This window comes from Leptonychotes weddellii, chromosome 7 (genome assembly GCF_054177405.1).
Source record: "Leptonychotes weddellii isolate Sample4059 chromosome 7, ASM5417740v2, whole genome shotgun sequence".
NCBI lineage: Eukaryota > Metazoa > Chordata > Mammalia > Carnivora > Phocidae > Leptonychotes > Leptonychotes weddellii.
In genome coordinates, this window is record NC_138375.1 from 88,743,612 (window position 1) to 88,761,296 (window position 17,685).

The 17,685-nt window shown below is 39.9% G+C and overlaps 2 protein-coding genes across 11 annotated transcripts in view; one reads left to right on the forward strand and one right to left on the reverse strand.

Moving 5' to 3' along the window:
- WDR41 (WD repeat domain 41) overlaps window positions 1–11,028 on the forward strand; it is a 45,671-nt gene extending 34,643 nt beyond the window's left edge. Inside the window, exons 9-13 of the mRNA XM_081826706.1 lie at window positions 2,508–2,692; window positions 5,584–5,705; window positions 6,527–6,615; window positions 7,437–7,570; window positions 10,007–11,028. Coding sequence (XP_081682832.1) covers window positions 2,508–2,692; window positions 5,584–5,705; window positions 6,527–6,615; window positions 7,437–7,570; window positions 10,007–10,159 — 683 coding nt within the window. The 3' untranslated portion in view covers window positions 10,160–11,028. The remainder of the gene's footprint in view (window positions 1–2,507; window positions 2,693–5,583; window positions 5,706–6,526; window positions 6,616–7,436; window positions 7,571–10,006) is intronic.
- A 1,968-nt stretch (window positions 11,029–12,996) lies between these two features.
- Window positions 12,997–17,685, reverse strand: part of PDE8B (phosphodiesterase 8B) — a 225,343-nt gene continuing 220,654 nt past the window's right edge. For all 10 annotated transcript variants that reach the window (XM_081826701.1, XM_081826704.1, XM_081826703.1 and 7 more), the window contains 2 exons: window positions 15,526–15,655; window positions 12,997–14,985 (listed from right to left, as the gene is read on the reverse strand). In XM_081826701.1, coding sequence (XP_081682827.1) covers window positions 14,876–14,985; window positions 15,526–15,655 — 240 coding nt within the window. In that variant the 3' untranslated portion in view covers window positions 12,997–14,875. The remainder of the gene's footprint in view (window positions 14,986–15,525; window positions 15,656–17,685) is intronic.

A 17,685-nucleotide genomic window follows, 5' to 3' on the forward strand; every position in this document is an offset into this window, starting at 1 on the left:
GGTTAGATTTTAGTTCTTTTATTTCTCCAGAAAGGGTTTCTCTAATATCTTCCATGCTTTTTTCAAGCCCAGCTAGTATCTTTATTATCATCGTTCTGAACTCTAGTTCCGACATCATACTAATGTCTGTATTGAGTAGGTCCCTGGCAGTCGGTACTGCCTCTTGTTCTTTTTTTTTTTAGTTGATTTTTCCCGTCTTGTCATTTTGTCCAGGGGAGAATAGATGAATGAGAGAACAAAATGCTAACAGGGTAACAACGACCCCAGAAAAATATACACTAAACAAATCAGAAGAGACCTTCCAGAAAGTGGTCGCTTTTCTGTTCAGAGAGTTGCTTGCTATTCTTTTCTTCAATCTCCTGTTGAGTTCGTAGGTGTTCAGAATGGTTTGATCCCTATCTACTCAATTCCTGGGACCAGATGAAATTTAGGTCTCCTACTCCTCCGCCATCTTGCTCCTCCAGCATTACTGTTTTATTTTGTAGATGTCTTATTTATTCAGTCCCCAAGTGGATGTTTAGATTATCTTCACATTTTTAATATTATGTATAATAGCCTTGTTACATATATCTTTTATCTACTTTTTTCAGGATAAATTCCTAGAAGTGGAATTGTTGGATCAGTGGGTTTACATTTTTTTTAAAGGTTTTGATGCATATCAACAAACTTGAAAGGATTATAGCAGTTTGTACTAGGACATTAGTAGGACCAAAGTGTGTTGATTTCCTCTGCTATTGCCAGCTTGGGTATTTTCCTGTTTTTTCAACCTTTCCCAGTTTTCACATCAATAAGTAGTATCTTACTACTTTTAAATTTGTTTGATTATTAAGGAAATTGAACATCTGTTCACATGGTTACTGACCATTTGTATTTTTTGTTTTGCCTGTTCAGGTCTTTTGCCCATTTTCTCTCCTGGAGTATTTTTCTTTTTTTTAGTGGTTTCTAGGAGCTCCTTATGTATCAAGTATAATAAACCCATTTTGACATCTGAGTTGCAAATGTTTCAGTCTTTTGTTATTTAAATATGATTTTTTTTTTTTGCTTAGCAGATATTTACACATATATCTTTCCCTACCCTGCCTCCTTTAGAGCTTTTTAGCACTCTACATTTATAAAAGCATTTACCTTTATTTTTTTCAATCCTTTAAGCACTTTTTTTTTTTAAGATTTTTTTTATTTTAGAGCGAGAAAGAGCATGCACTCAAGTGAGCAGGGAGAGGGGGAGGGAGAGAGAGAATCTCAAGCAGACTCAGCTCACAACCGTGAGACCATGACCTGAGCTGAAACCAAGAGTCAAATGCTTAACTGAGTGAGCCACCCAGGCACCCCTCCTTTAAGCATCTTTAATGTTCTAATATATTTGAAACTTACTTTGGCATATCTAAAATAATAGGAAAACTGTATTGGTCTCTGCTCCCAGTTCCTGGCACAGAGCTCCTAAAACCCCTGTAATTTCCTAAGTGATAAGAGCACAAGGAGCATCTTTTGTTCTAATATTTGGTCTAATATTTCCTGACATAAAAGCTCCTAAATCTCTTGGAATTTTCTGGGTGATAGGAGAACATTATTTCTTAGTGGGCTTCTGGATGGGGGCTGGTCACCAGAAAGACCAAGTGGTGATTAGAAACTTGGAATTTTTAGCTCCACCCCTCATTTTCCAGAGAGGGGCTGGAAAGTTAATAATTGATCATGCCTACATGATGAAGCCTCCATAAAAGTACCAACAGTGTGGGGTTTGGAGAGCTTCCAGATTGCCCCCCATGTGGAGGTGCTGGGAGAGTGGCAGACTTGGAGAGGACATGGAATCTCTACAGCCCTCCAGCCCTTCCCACACACCTTGTCCTACAGATCTCTTCCATCTGGGGTTTCATCTCTCTGTACTTTATCGTATCCTGCCATAATAAGCTGGTAAACAGGAAACTTTTCCTGAGGTCTGTGAGCTTCTCTAGCAAATTAATTGAACCTAAGTGGGAGCTGATTGGTGAGAAGCACAGGTAACAGCCTGGACTTGCAATTGGCATCTGATGCTACCTCCAGGTAGAGTGTCAGAATGAGTTAAATTGTAGGACACTCAGCTAGAGTCGCAGAATTGCTTGGTGTGGGAAAAGCCAACACACATCTGGTGTCACAGGTGTTGTAAGTGTGGTAGTAGTGTGACAGGAAAAGACCGACACAGGAGAAGGGTCCGTTTTCTACACAGTATATGTTCCAAGGTAAGGTTCTTTTATTTCTATTCTTCAGTTAGTTAACCAAATAATCCAGTGTGAGGCATTTCTTTCCTCACTGAATTGAAATGCTGTTATCACATACTAAATAACCAAATAGACTTGAGTCTCTTTCTGGTCTTGCCATTCTGCTGTATGTATCTTTCTGTTTGGCTTGTCTAGGTACCTCACTAGTCTAAATATTGTTGTTTTATAGAGCATTACAAGTAGGCAGTCCATTTCTTTTTTACCTTTAGCCTACGTAAAATGATAACTAATGAGACAAATACGAATTCTGCCTAGATGTGAGTTTTGTAACTGGCTCCCATGTTGGAGAAATGATCATCTGGGATATCCTGGACTGGACCGTGCAAGCCCGTGAATGCAGCTTCTGGGACCCATCTCCACAGCTGGACACCCAGCAAGAAATAAAACTCTGCCAAAAACCAGATGACATTTCTGTTCATCATTTCACATGGGATAAAGAGGTAAAAAAAACTGAGAAAATATCTGTAAACTGGCTTTTTTAATAAACCCAGTTTCTAATTTTTTTAACTTAATCTCTTGATGGATATAGAAAGGTATCATTCCCAGTGTTCAGGTTATGCTTTAAAATGTTCTTCAAAGATTGCACACCTTCCATTAAAAAAGCATTTTAATCTTAGCTCCTTTCTGTGAGGCAGGAAGTGATTAAATGTCCATAGATTTAAAAACACTTCTGAAATTTTTGGTTGGATTAAATAATCCCATAGGATTTGAGGATAAGCCTTAAAATGGGCTTTGAGAAACACTTTGGGAAAGGATCTTTTGAAGATGCTTGTGCATTTCCTGCAGAGGTAAAGGAAATTAAAAATTTTAGGAATGTTTTTCTCTTAGCCTACTAGCATCCTGGGGCAAGATGATTTGTGTGAGAATTACTAAATTCATTCCTTTAGGCCTTGGTGGTGATGCTATTGAAACACTTTACATCTTTTTTACCAACAGATTACTGAATGTTGGCCCTGATCTGTACATTTCTTCTTCTGCCTTCAAAGGCTTAGAAAATGTGTGCAAAGGGGGCTTACTTCTCTAAATGTAATCAGAAGAAATGTTTAAGAGTTGTGACCCTTGAGTTACAAAGGGGGGAGGCTTTTTTTTTTTCACTTTATTTTGTGCCTTTCTATACTGTTTACCTTTTATAATCAGATGCATTTTTTTTTAAAGTTTATTTAAGTAATCTCTGCACCCAGCGTGGGGCTTGAAGTCACAACCCCCAAGATCAAGAGTCACATGCTCCTCCAACTGAGCCAGCCAGGCAGCTCTGCTTGTTATTTTTATTTTAAAAAACTCAGTGATAATGTTATGGATGGGGAGAGAATGGTCCATTTTTTGTTTTCTGTGCACTTCTTTTACTTTAAAAACAAAAGCAAAACAGAATACTAACATGCCCAAAGATTTTTTTTAAAGATTGATTTATTTATTTAGAGAGAGTGAGCTTGGGGAGGGGAGGAGCAGAGGGAGAGAGAGTATCCTGAAACAAACTTCCTGCTGAGTGGGGAGCCCAACATGGGCCCCATGCCAGGACCTTGAGATCATGACCTGAACTGAAATCAGGAGTCGGCTGCCTAATAACCAACTGAGCCACCCAGGTGCCCCCAAAAATTGTTTTTTTAAATCCACGCTTTATTTTGGAAAAAAAAATTAATACATATGATAAACATGTTAGGGTCTCAGAAAAGATGGAAACCACATTTCTAAGAGTTGTGGCCTTAAAAATTATATTTTTTTCATTTGATAACCTCTTTTGTTTATAAAAATTAGTGTTTAAGGTTTTTCATTTTGTATTTTTAATCTCAAAAGTTCTGATTAATGCTTATTAACTGCTATAAATGCTTAATAAAGCATTACTCAGTTTTCCCTAGTATTTCTTCTTTATAGGAGGTTGGTTCTTTCTACAGGGAGCCTTTTTTTTTTTTTTTTTAAGATTTTATTTATTTATTTGAGAGAAGAGTGAGCAAGAGCTGAGGGGAGGAACAGAGGGAGAGGGAGAAGCAGACTCCCCACTGAGCAGGGATGTGGGGCTCCATCCCAGGACCCTGGGATCATGACCTGAGCTGAAGGGAGATGCTTAACCGACTGAACCACCCAGGTGCCCAGAGGGGCCATTAATTATTGATGATAGATGACTGATGCAGTGACTCTGTTGAGTAATAGCTATCTAAGAGCTCATTAACTCTCTAGTTGTGTTTATAATTTTCTTTGTGACCTTTGGTAAATCACTTAAACTCTGCACAGATTTCTTGGTTTGTAGAACTAGTTTTGGGGCATTCTTTGCATTTGAATTGCTACCCATAGGGCTCTAGACTTTAGCAAGTTGGCCAGCTTTTATCAATGTCCCTGACACTGGTCCTCAGCTCATCTTGCTAAATGCAGAGTACCAATCCCTAGGGCCAAGGAGATCATTCCAGATTTAGAGTTGGGTTTGTCGCCTTTGAGGCTGCATGAGAAGACTTTTTTGGTATAAAACAGGGAGGCAATGTAGGGGTTTTGAAAGGGCTGCCTTACTGGGGTACCTGTTGCATAAGAAAGTGATTCTTAGGTGAGTGCTACCGAAGTCTAGCGATGTGCAGAATAATTTCAGAAGCTAGGTGGTGTGGTGTGAGACAAGAACAAGGGACTGGAGTAACATGACCTTGATTCTAATATCCGCTCTATGTCTTAACTTTCTGACTTCAATATTCTTTTAAAATTTTAACGGGCTTATCTGGAAAATGGCAATAGTACTTGCTTTCCCTACCTTAAAGAGATGTTGTGAGGCTGTCATAAGATAAATATTGGTGAAAGTATCTTCAAAAAGTTAAAGTTGTTTTAGTAAAAAGGTATTTGTAGTAATACATTTGGAAAAATGTTTTTGCAAATCCTTCAGAGGATCTTAAGACGATAGTGTCCGTACAGCATATGCTTTTTTGTGTCCTTTATAGGTCTCTTGCATGCTTAAGATGTGCGGTACAGGTAATTTTGCTCGCATTGTCCAGGCAGAAGCAGCTAAGTACCTTCCCAAGGATAGAGCATTACGTGAATGAACACCTAGGTAGTACCTCAGCAGCCTCCGCTGTAGGGCCATTCTGCAGCTGTAGTCGCTCTCTCGAGTTGTCGTATTTTAGTGAGGGAAGAAGGTGATGTTAAGGGGTGTGATATGCAGAACTTCCTTGTCCTTCTACCTTTTAAATGCTCTGAGCTTTCCTTTGCACTTCAGGGGGCAGTACAGTAGGTAGGACTAAGCTAGGAATAGGGAAGGTAACAGTGGCTTTCTGATGGTATAGCCGGGCTGGAAATCTGTTATACTGTGTAGTGGTAAGTACTAATTTTATGCCCATTTCTGAACTTTTCCCCCCACCAGAATGTATTTGCTGCAGTCGGAAGGGGTTTATACGTGTATAACCTTCACATGAAGCGTGTGATTGCTTGCCAGAAAAGTGCCCATGACTCTAATGTCCTGCACATTGCCAAACTTCCGAACAGGTACACGGTCCCATCTGTTCTACAACAAATGAAAGAAACTCACATTTCCCAGCGCCACCAAGGTAATTTCTTAAGTGGCAAAGCTCATCTGGCTCCCTGGTTTGACCTGGTAGGTTCTTTTGGAAATGGAGAATACCCATGGCTGTCTCTAACAGAAGAGTTTGTGGCAAAAGGTTACAACATTTACAAGAAGCTGCGTTCAAATGAATTACATTGAATTTGATGATAGGAAGAGATAACGTTAAAATTTGGTATTTATTTAAAAAGACAAAGACTTCTGGGCACTATGTGCTCATTTTTCTTCTTATATTTTCCAGAAACTCATATGTTCATTGTAGTTGTTGATGGCCAGAAAGAAATGGTCATCTCCTTGTGTGAGGCTACTAAGCGAGGGCTTTCCTGTCAGGATAAATTTGGCTGCTGAGTTTCTAGGGATGAAATTACAGGAAGGGAATACTATTTTCTATGCAGGATACTGTTAGTGTTAGAGCTGCCCTGAGAAGAGATACTGTGAGAGGAGGGAAGGGGGGACGGGTCAGGATATTTTGAAAGTGTAATTCATACAGTTTTCGTAAATGTGTTTTACAAAATGGGATGAAGTATTTATCACATTTGAGCCAGTTTAACAGTGTAATGGGTGCCCTTCCCGAAGAGTGCTTTTACTTTGCATTGTAAAGCCATGTTAAATTATGATTTTTATCAGCTCCTGCCCAGAACTGAAGAGAAGCGGTTGAGGGCTCCACTGATTTCTTTCGCTGCAAATTTCGCATTGGCCCTCCATGGCACATTCTCTTTTTATTACTGATTTTCTGTTCTGACAGGCAGTTAATCTCATGCTCGGAAGACGGCAGTGTACGCATTTGGGAGTTAAGAGAAAAACAGCAGCTTGCAGCTGAACCTGTACCAACAGGTGTGTGTCTTTTCTCCTATGAAAGGCAGAAGGCGCATGTTCACATGAAGCATATGCTAGTCGGGATCTCGGATCATATCTTAATATTGCTCTAATGTAGAACTGCCTGGTTTTCTTCATCTCAACTAGTATTTTATTGTTTTAAGGGAAACTGTCATTTCTGAACAAATGGCCCGTTGACGTAATTATTCATTTTATATTGTCCAGCATAATGCTTGATACACAACGAGGATTTGTACCATCAGATACCAAATTCAAGTGTTCTTTCAGCCTGGAAACATTAATATTGAACTCAGTTTATGGAAAAAAACACTTTTGTGTTTATATCATAATCTCATGAGCTCTTGACCTGCAGGTGTTTGCTCTGAAAAACAAAATCCTGGTTCATTAGCAACCTTTGCCTAAGAAATCAGATGCTGCTACCTCTGGAGTTCCTTCTGGTCATGTGACATGCTAGGATATTGTTTTTGGACACACGTTGCTTTTCATCTATGCTTTGTTGATAGATCTGTGTTGTGGCTTTTTTTTTGGACACTGACATTCAGGCCTTTTACTGCTCTCTTTTATTCCCAGTGCCTTTTTGTCATGTTAATACACCTTTACCAGTGGTTGAGTAGGGCCAATAAAAGAGATGAGCAGCAAACCTGGTAGTTAAGATGAAATAACAGATTTACAAAAACCCTAGCTTAGTGTTTCATCCCATCCCCTTAGCCCTTGACTAAAGTACAGAACATTTTCGCATTTAAATTTTCTGTTTTTCTGATCTTTAAGTAAAGAGTACAGTAATTTTGGAAATGACCAAAATGATTTTGTTTTTCTAGGTTTTTTTAACATGTGGGGATTTGGAAGAGTGAACAAGCAAGCCAGCCAACCTGTTAAAAAGCAACAAGAAAATTCTCCTCCATGTTCATTGGAGCTTATTGGAGATTTGATTGGACACTCCTCATCTGTGGAGGTATTTTTAATAAGCATGTAAAGGTTTAGGGCATTCATAAAGTCCTATACTTTTTTTTTTTTCCGTATGTTTTTGCTGAATCTAAACATGGATAGGTTATAGTATGTGCAATTAAGATCTCCCTTTACAGAGACATGAAGTGAGGAAGCAAGGAATGTGTTGCTTCTAAAAATGGGCTTAATCACCATTATTTATGAGACGGAGACATCGAGAATCAGATGATATGAATCATGTTGAATACCTAACAGTAGTAGAGGGTGCATGGAGGGTTGGGTTATATGTAGAGTTAAAGCCTTGCAGAATGGAATTCAAGGGGCCTTTATCACATTCATGAACAGAGTACTGTTTTTACCTCCTTTTGAAGGATCATCTTTTGTTAGCTTTCCTAAGACTTAGGGTCTTGGTTATTGTTGTGCATATATGAAAATCCTAGTTGAGAATTATAAGATGTATACAATTCTACCTTGTGGAAATCCAAATACATTAATATTTACTATATGCACCATTGTTGATAATGAAAGGGAGAGGATTGGAACTGGTAGTAGTATAAGCAGGGCCCTAAGTAATGAATTTCTTAAATTGTTCTTCCCTGTTTCCCAGCCAGGGAGGAACAAATTACTTTTCATTTGAATGTGCATTTATGCTTCGGGGCAGCTGCAGTGCACTTAGCAATCACTGCTGCTGTTTTAGGCAGTATACTAGACACTGGAGTTTACGAAGATACAGGTCATACAGTCCTTGCCCTCCTAGGTCTTCTAGAGGGGAAGGATACAGCCCAAATAAGTTGTTAACCTAAGCTGCTCAGGCAGGCCCAGATGACTGTAGACAGCGAGTGCTCAGGAATTAGAAGGTTGGGGAGGGTTAACATACATAGCCTTGTGACCCTGAGTTCCCTAATGTTGGGTATTGGGTCTTATTTATCTTTGCTTTCCTCTAACACGTAGCGCAGTTGTTTTCCTTTTGTTCTGCTTTTTAACTTTGCTTTCGCTTAGGTGGCTGTTGTGTAGTTTGGGATTGGGGAGAACAGAATGTGGTAGAAGTGCAAAGATTGCATCTCCGTGGTGGCACGAGCAGACTGGGTGGGTTGGAGCAGTGGTTTTCTGTGAACAGACACTAGTAGGAGATAAAGCCTGAGAAAGTAGTTTTGCATCAGATTAATTTTGGCTTTATTTTTAAAATAGTAGGTACCCACTAAAGGTTTTTAAATGGTGGGGGTAGAGGCGCCTGGGTGGCTCGGTTGGTTAAACGTCTGCCTTTCGCTCAGGTCATGATCTCAGAGTCCTGGGATCGAGTCCTGCATCGGGCTCGCTGCTCAGCAGGGAGTCTCCCTCTGTGCTCTCTCTCAAGTAAATTAATAAAATCTTTTTTAAAAAAATAAATGGGGTAACCTTCAGAGTGGCATATTTGCCATAATGTAGACCTGAGGAATTTTCCTGAAAGTGTTGACATTGAAGTTTTTTTTAAATATCTCTGGCTTCTTTGAGAAAAATCTTGGCTCCCTTTTAGGTGCTACCTCCTGAACTTCTTCATTCCTTTTATGTTTTTACCCTTACTCTCTAGCCAACCCTGTTACCTGTAGTATTTTGCTCCCCTCCTTCCCCCTCTTCACTTACAGATCATCAGCTGAGGCCTTATCCTGCTTTGTTCAGAATTGTTATTTCAGAGAGAACTCCCATCCTGTTCTTTGATGTTGTATTTCTCTCCTTCGTTTTACTCTCGCCTTCGCCAGGATCTGCTCTCTACTGCAGAGGTAGCTCTGCTGCCTTTTCGTGAACACTTGTTTTTTTATTCTTCTCTTCCAGCCTCTTTCTTCACCAGGCATGACCTTCCCTTCATTTCGGAAGTTTTAGGTTTTTGAAGCTTTGACAGTTTCAGTGGTTACTGATCTAGATCCTCTCTTTCTGTGGCAAATCCTAGTGTGAACTACATTTTTTAGTACCTGGTTACATAGTCTTTGTTTCAAATATGATGTGGTTTTCACAACTGAACTAGAACCTTCTTCATGGTAGGGACCATAGCATATAGATGGCATTCTGTAAATGCTTATGGATTAGAGAGCTCAAGCCAGTGTTTATCTTGCAGAATTAGGAGTTTCGACATTTTACTGGTAGCCATTTGTCCATAAATAATGAGGGAGGTAATTGATGAAGCAGTTCTGGGAGGACTTCTGACATAATCTTAAAACAAATACCTGAAGAATTAGATTATAGTAAAACTGAAGAAGATGCTGTGGGAATTCACAAAGATAGGTATTGTAGTTCTGATTATTAAAATACAAGATAATGCTAGGTCTAGCATTACACAACTTGTCCTGAAAAATAAGTTTTATATTCAGATTCAAATAAGTCTGCAAGTTAACTATCTTACAAGCATATGTTAGTCTCGCCTTTTCTCTTTGAAGTTCCTATAATCAGGTGGCTTTAAATTTCTTTACAGATGTTTCTGTACTTTGAAGATCATGGACTAGTGACATGCTCTGCTGACCATCTCATTATTTTGTGGAAAAATGGAGAAAGAGAATCTGGATTGCGCAGTTTAAAATTATTTCAAAAGTTAGAGGAGAATGGTGACTTATATCTTGCTGTCTAGTTGAAGGAATTTGGAACACATGTGCATGAACCTTGAACATCAAATATAGGGTAATACTCAAATTTGTAATGTATTATTTTTTTTAAAGAGTTTAAGTAATCTCCACCCCCAGTGAGGGGCTCAAACCCACAACCCCCAGATCAAGAGTTGCAAGTTGTTTCTCAGGTATTAACATTCACAAGAGAATACACTGCAAGTTTTTTGTTTGACTTTTCACAGCAGTAACCTGAAACCACTGAGGAAATGGGTCTAATTTCAGCAGTGAATTTTCAGAAAGTATTCAGATCAGAGCACAAATATTGGTAAAGAATTTTAGCCTAGTGTCCGTATAGAAAATTTTTTTAAAATAACAAATTGTATGAGCTTACGTTTAATGAAAAAAGTGCTCAGAACCTCTCACTTGATTTAGTATAATTTCGTTGCCTCTAATTACATTCTTACTCATCACGAAAATTTTTTAAAAAGTTACATGTACTTTCATTTAGGCCTTTCTGAATTTTGAAGTACCTGGCTTTATTCTCAAAATGAGTATTTTAACTATACCTGTTTTTAAAAAACTTATGAGCCTACTTTAAAAAATATAATAATTATAGAAGATATTTTGGGATAAAAATGAAAAATCCACTGAAAAACAGGTAGGACGTAGCACATCTTGAATTTACACCTTGAGACCTCCAGGAGATTGTGTTGCTGCTCAAGGGGTGCGTGCTGGGTTTGAGCTGCTTCATTTGAACCTAGACCCGGTGAGGAGGTGGAAATAGAACAGCAGAACTGTGGCATTCATTAGAAGTTTTATTTTGTTCTTTGGTTTTCCTTAGAGCCTGCCTGTTGGATTAAGAATCTGTGTGATAAATATATCCTACCTCCTACAGATTCCCTGGTCTTTAGTAACTAATTAAGAATGTTCTATGAGCAAACTTGAGTCTTATACTGTTTAATTCCAACTTTTTTTGTTGGTGGTGCCAAGTAATTTGTTTAAATGCTTTTGTTGTGTTTTAGTTTAGCTACTACAATTCCTATAAACTCATCAATAGGAATCTTACCAGGGTGTATTTTTTGCCCCCATGTGAATTGGCTGAATAGCGATTAGCTAGATTGGGATCGGACCAGCACCTAGCCCTCATATATGCCAGGGATGAGAGCTAGATCAGTAAAGAGGTACGGTGTTTCCCAAGTCAGAGACTGGAGCCACAAGTACCTGATTGATCTTACCGTTCCTCCAATATGAAATACTTGAGAAAGGCTTCATTTGTGTAGTTACTTGCTGTGACCACTCAGATTTAATCCTCTTTATCACCCTACCAGCCTTAGAACAGAATATTCCTTCTCCCCTTTGGTACTAAAGAATAAAAATTAAAAAAGAAAGTGGAGTTATTCTTAAAAGTGCTGATCAAAGAATCCTGTTATGATGTTGGAAGACTGATCCTTCTCCTTTGCTCTCTGCCGATTCACCTGTTCATCCCACTCATCTCTAATGGAATTTTTACAAATTGTTTTTACTAGTTTTCTCTTTGACCATTGCTTCCACAACTACCTCCAGACTGGAAGAGCTAAGGTCATCTATGCCAGACCGATGCCCTAATGTTAGGAATGAGGAAACTGAGGCCCAGGCAGGTAAGGCCTTGCAATTAGCCCTATTCCATCAGATTGTTGATCACTTTAGTTAGGTATCTCTGAGTCATTTTCAGGCTTTAAAATTTTACTCAATAGCTGGACTTTCTTCTGTTACTAGCTAGCTTTTTCTTTGTTCAAGTTGTTTTCTTGAGTTGTCGAAGACCTCTTCCATGAACCATACAAGGAATTCATAGATTTTTAACTGTTTTATTTCCTAACAGTTTTTGGGTTAGTAATCTATTCCCACGGAGTGACAGAAACTATAGGTGAGTTTTGGGAGCAACCAGTACTAATCCTCTTATCTGTCTGGAGGGAAGCCCCCCACTCAGGAAGATGGGAGCTTCTACGAGGGCTCAGACTTGATGGCTGCTCAGTAGTTGTATGTAGACTGCTGCTAGAAGTTGACCTTGAAGCACCCCAAGTAACACTATGTAGTGGGCCTTGTCATTTTTATTTAAAAATCCCCTATTACCTTCCTCTCTGGCTGTCTTCACATAATACAAGCAAGAGCCTAAGTTTCAGGGGCACTGTATCTTTCCTTTCTCAGCCAGAGGCTTGTTGTTTGCCCCCAAGACTAACCAGTCCTGACTTAGGAAGCAAATTTGAAAATCTAAAATTGGAAGTAAATAATGACTTCGAATTATAAAACATTGTTACCTCTACAAGAATGACCTTATAACTAACTTCTAGTGAAGTAGTAGTCTTAATGTGACTTCTACCTATATTAGAGTGCATTCTTCTCAATCAGTAGGGGGTCCCTTCAACACAGAATGTTTTAGTAAACAACTAAGTATAAAGAGGCATTTATAATAGTTTATACCTGCTGAAAGACTATATGGGAGAAGGCAGTATTTAGTTAGCAGTTCAGAGGATTACACACTGATTAAGATCATAGCTGTGCTAAAGCTTTGGTACCTGGCAGTCTTAAAGCCTTTAAGTTCTTATGAAATTAATTTGACGTTACAGGGAGTAAGCTGTAACATTCATACAGAAAAAATGTTACTTACCGAATGGAACTGAAAGCGACAGGGCAAGGTAAAGATTGTCCTTGTCTGGAGCAAGCTTCTGAAGCCTAGGCAAGTTATTTAGTTCTTTAAAATGGGATTTTGACATCCTGACTTTAATGTGTCTGAAAGTAAAGTGACTCATGAAATAAAGGACAGTAAAGCGAAATTTTGAAATAATGAAAAGTTTAGGCCAAAGAGATAAAATAAAAACAGCTGTTGGGAATGAAAAATGGCTGTAGGAATTTAGTTACAAGTACTTCACAAAAACATTTTCATCACATTTACATAGTGCAGCATTACAACACAAAGCTAGCTGCTGTCCTGACCAAGCACATTCGCTTTTCTAACAAAAATAATTTAGATACATTTCTTTACGTGGAATTGTCATATATGATTTCATTTTTTGGTACAAAACATAGAAAAAAAACATTGGCACATTATGTAGTAATAAGTCATTTTTTTCTTCCCATGTACTGGTTTCAAGTGTTCTACATTCCAATTTTCATTTGAAAAAAGTAACTACTATTCAACTAATTCAGCCTCTGTTTATACCTCTTAAAAATGCAGCAGGGAGTACAGAGGATTTGAAAAGGAAGATACTTTGTTTACTGAGTTTGATATTTACAACACAAAGAGGAGGGTTGTTTGGTAAAAGAGAAAGGAAAATCTCAAGTCTGACTTCATGTAGATCACAGAAAGTTTTCAAAAGAGCTGTATAAAAATATGCACTTGTGCTTTAGAAGCTTTTAGCATACAATTAAGAGCATAAAATAGTATTTACTGCTTCCCCTTATGCCTATTTTCTGATCTATTTACACATCTTGCAGTCTTGTCTTTTTTACATCATTAAAGCAAAGTGGCAAGGTCTCAAATATAGATAGGTTAAAAACATCTGAACCTTGAAACTGCCCCATCCCTCCCCCAAATATATATGTATAGATGGTACATGGCACAACCTACTCCATGGACTGACTTACACCCAGTAAATTTAGAGTGCTTTAATAAAAATTTTAAACAGCAAACGTATATAAATTTTTTTTTTTTTAAAAAAAAAGCTCATCCAAGGGCATTCAAATTTAATGGCTTTTATATACTCACCATAGTGCCTTGTGACTGCCTCTGTAAACCAGGAATAAGGGAAGCTCTTGGATTCCACCCCCCAAACAAGGTGTCAGTCCCTTGCCCATCATGAAGGGCTTTGTGTTAGGCTGAATTCCTCTTCTAGGAAGGAGGGCCACACAGCCACACAGGCTGCTGCTACCGGTCTACAGCAGGCACTCACCAGGCCAAGGCAGTGGTTGGCCTTGGGTGTCACTCCACTGAGCAAAGGAACTGCTTAGCCATAGAGGCGGTGAAACTAACTCGTTTATCAGTAATTTGGTCCTAGTTGTTTTGCTCATTTTTTTTCTTACGTATTATGAATCCTTCAGCCTGAGACTCTTGAGGAAAATAGTCAAGCTAAACAGTGATGGTGACTTTTATGGTAAGAGACGAGCTGAACACTAGCTAAGCTACTTTGTCATCCAGCAAGATGGGCTCACAGGCACCAAGTCTTTGCTGCGTGTGTCCTGCTAGTTATAGTAAATGAGCTCCATGGTTTGATGAGGAGAGACAGGGTGACAACAGGACAAAGGATTTTGCCCTGTGTTTATTCTGTCACTTCAGCGTTCAAAAGAACATGTATTTTTCTTCATGGAATGTAACTTTCTAAAAATGCAGTTTGGGGACTTGGATGATTCAGAGTCCAATATTAAACACCATCTCTTTGGGGCGCCTGGGTGGCTCAGTCATTAAGCGTCTGCCTTCAGCTCAGGTCATGATCCCAGGGTCCTGGGATCAAGCCCCGCATCGGGCTCCCTGCTGAGCGGGGAGCCCGCTTCTCCCTCTCCCTCGTTCCCCCTGCTTGTGTTCCTGCTCTCGCTATCTCTCTCTCTCTGTCAAATAAATGAATAAAGTCTTTAAAAAACAACAACAACAAAAAAACACCATCTCTAACCTACACCTGTCCTTTTCACTAGAAAGGAATGCCTCTTATTTACATGACTGTGATTCACAGTGCCCTTTGCAGATCACAAGGTCCCCTTCTGTCTTGGCTCTAGCTGTCAGATGGAAGCCTCAGACTTTTGCACTTGAGGTCATCTAATGTCTTCCAGTGTTTGTAGTTATCAGCCAGATGTTGCATCAGGCCTGGCAGATGGGCAAAGGCTGCAAGAACATTAAAGGATCACAAGTTAGGTGGCCGGAACATGTGCGAGACTGGGGCTCTGTGGGACAGATTGGGGCTCAGAAGTGGAAGAGAGGTACCGTAGTGCACACACCAGCGTGAGAAGTAAGTTGTTAACACTAGCTTCTGAAATACAAACAGGCCCTTGCAGCTAAAAATTGAAGCGCCACTTACCAGCAACATTACAGAATGTATTCAGTCTACTCTAAGTCACAGATTCTGTCAGTATTCTTTCTAGAGGTTCTCCAAGGACAGGCTAAAACTGTTGCAAGCTTTGGAAACCTATGCTTCCCAGAGGTTAAGACTTGGTGCTGCAGTTTTCAAACATCCATTGAGTTTTCAAGGTGCTGGGCATGCAGAGTGCACATGCGCCCCACCCCATCTGGCTCCAAGCAGCCGACAGCTAACTTTTCACACACACACAACCAAAATTAACATTTCACTTACACCTTTAGGCCCAACTTGTGTCATTAACAAAATATTGTGTGTGTGTTGGGGGGGGGGGTGACAGAACAACTTACCATCCCAAGCATCAAACATGTCTGTTATGAAGTAGTCAATGAAGGAGATTTGGGATTTGGGGATGCTGCAGGTGTTCCGGTCAAACACTGGCATCACCACAGGGAGCCCCTGTCTCTTCTCCTCATCAGTCTACAAGAAACGAGAACACACACAGGGCTGGGGCACCTGAGGAGCTGTCCCAGTAGCATCTCATTTCTCAGAACAACTCTGAACATGGGTCCTCATCCAATTGTAAGTATGAAGACAAAGGTTCAGGAAGCTCCCGAGGCTTACGTAAGTCAACCACCTGATGAGCGGGGGTGACTAAAGGCAGGTCTTCTGACTCTGAAGTCTCTTGTATGATACCAGAGCCCCTCCTGAAGCACCGATCTCAGGATTTTTTTTTTTTTTTTAAAGATTGATTTATTTGACAGAGCGAGAGAAGGAACACAAGCCGGGGGAGTGGGAGAGGGAGAGGCAGGCTTCCTGTTGAGCAGGGAGCCCGACGCGGGGCTCGATCCCAGGACCCCGGGATCATGACCTGAGCCGAAGGCAGACGCTTAACGACTGAGCCACCCAGGCGCCCCTGATCTCAGGAATCTTAACCCCTTTCTGGAGATGTTTCCAAAGTCCTACTAGTACCACCAAATGCTAACACAAATGGAATACTGCTCTTTACAGTGAGGGTGCAGAAGCGATGGCGGGGGTGTGAAAGGGCTTAGGCCTTAGCGTGAATCAAGGCACTGCCACCAAACTGTACCAGGAGTCACTGTATTCTTGACTATCACGTGCCTGAAGTTTAAAAAGCCAGTTCTACTTACCAATATCCCATTAAAGCAGTAGGAATTATTAATATTAATACATTTTGACCTCTGAGTATATGTCCTTTTAAAATTCTCTGTTGTGACAAAATGGCAAGTACACTGAAGCCCTCACACTGCCTACCACAGTATAATGAGGTTGTCTGGAGGAAAAGCATTTATGCAGTTGAGCTGAAGCAGCCTCCTTGTTCTATTTTTACTTGAAAGAAGGACAAACTGTGATTGTTCAGGTTTGGGTACTGGTCATGTGGCTCTCTCAAGGAGTGTGTCAGTCTGAGAATTTTGCACAGTAGAGTGTGTGTTTATTTGTGTAAGGCCAGCCTGTACTGAGCTGAATATTAAGATCCCCATTTTCCTGATGGTGTGCTGAACCAGAGGCCAGCTGATCAGAGGCTCCGTTTCTGACTTTTGATTTTTAGGCCACAGTGCTTGTGAACATTGGTACATTCCTTTTTGGGAGAAGGACACCTGAACAAGAAACTTACATTAAATAACTTAAAAGTGCTTCTTTCCCATTCTCCATTCCCGTACTTAGAGAATAATTACGAGTAGGATTTTAAGCCCTCTCTATGGGTCCTGGGAGGTCCATTAATGGCCTCCTACCAGCTTTTGGCTCAGCTTGCTCATTTCAGGTTAATCGATAAAGGCATCTTTAAAATCTCCACTATTGTTCAAGGAGTAGTTTGGATTTTTTACTCTTACCCCTTCTCTCTGGCAAGCTCAGAACTGCCTGTCCTATTTCCTTCACTTTAGGAGCTCATCTTTCCGGCCTTGAAAGCTGCAGTTAACTTACTGAGTACTTGACTGGTCATGCCCCCGCCAGCCCTTCTGGACACGATGAGCCATTCTTTACCCTGCCTTCATGGTACACTCAGCCACACTGGCCCTCCCACAGTGCAGGACTTGTAACTGTGTGTGTGTTTCTGTCTGTCACACACATTCACCTCAGCCCTAGAGCCTCTTCCCTGGAAGTAGGCCTGTATTTCAGAAGGCATCTTGTGGTCTACTAATTTCTGGATTTTTTTTCCTTCAACTCCTTCACACTGGCAAAATGAACTACATATTGCTACTCTCCTTATATAAAAATTCTATTTTTCTTCCTTACTAATTTTACACAGGATACTTTCTCCCCCAGAAAGTCCTTTCCTATTTCCATATATCTAAATCTTTTCAAAAAACAAAAACACAACTTTAATAATACCATTTCCCCCAAAGCTGCTTTTTTTTTAATCATCTAGGAAACATATCTGAACTCAGATAGCACTTAGCATACCTCTTTTAGAGATACTTCCTATTTTTAGCGATGTGTGGACCTATCTATGTCTACACCTCTCCCCTACAGTTTATGAGCTGCCCATG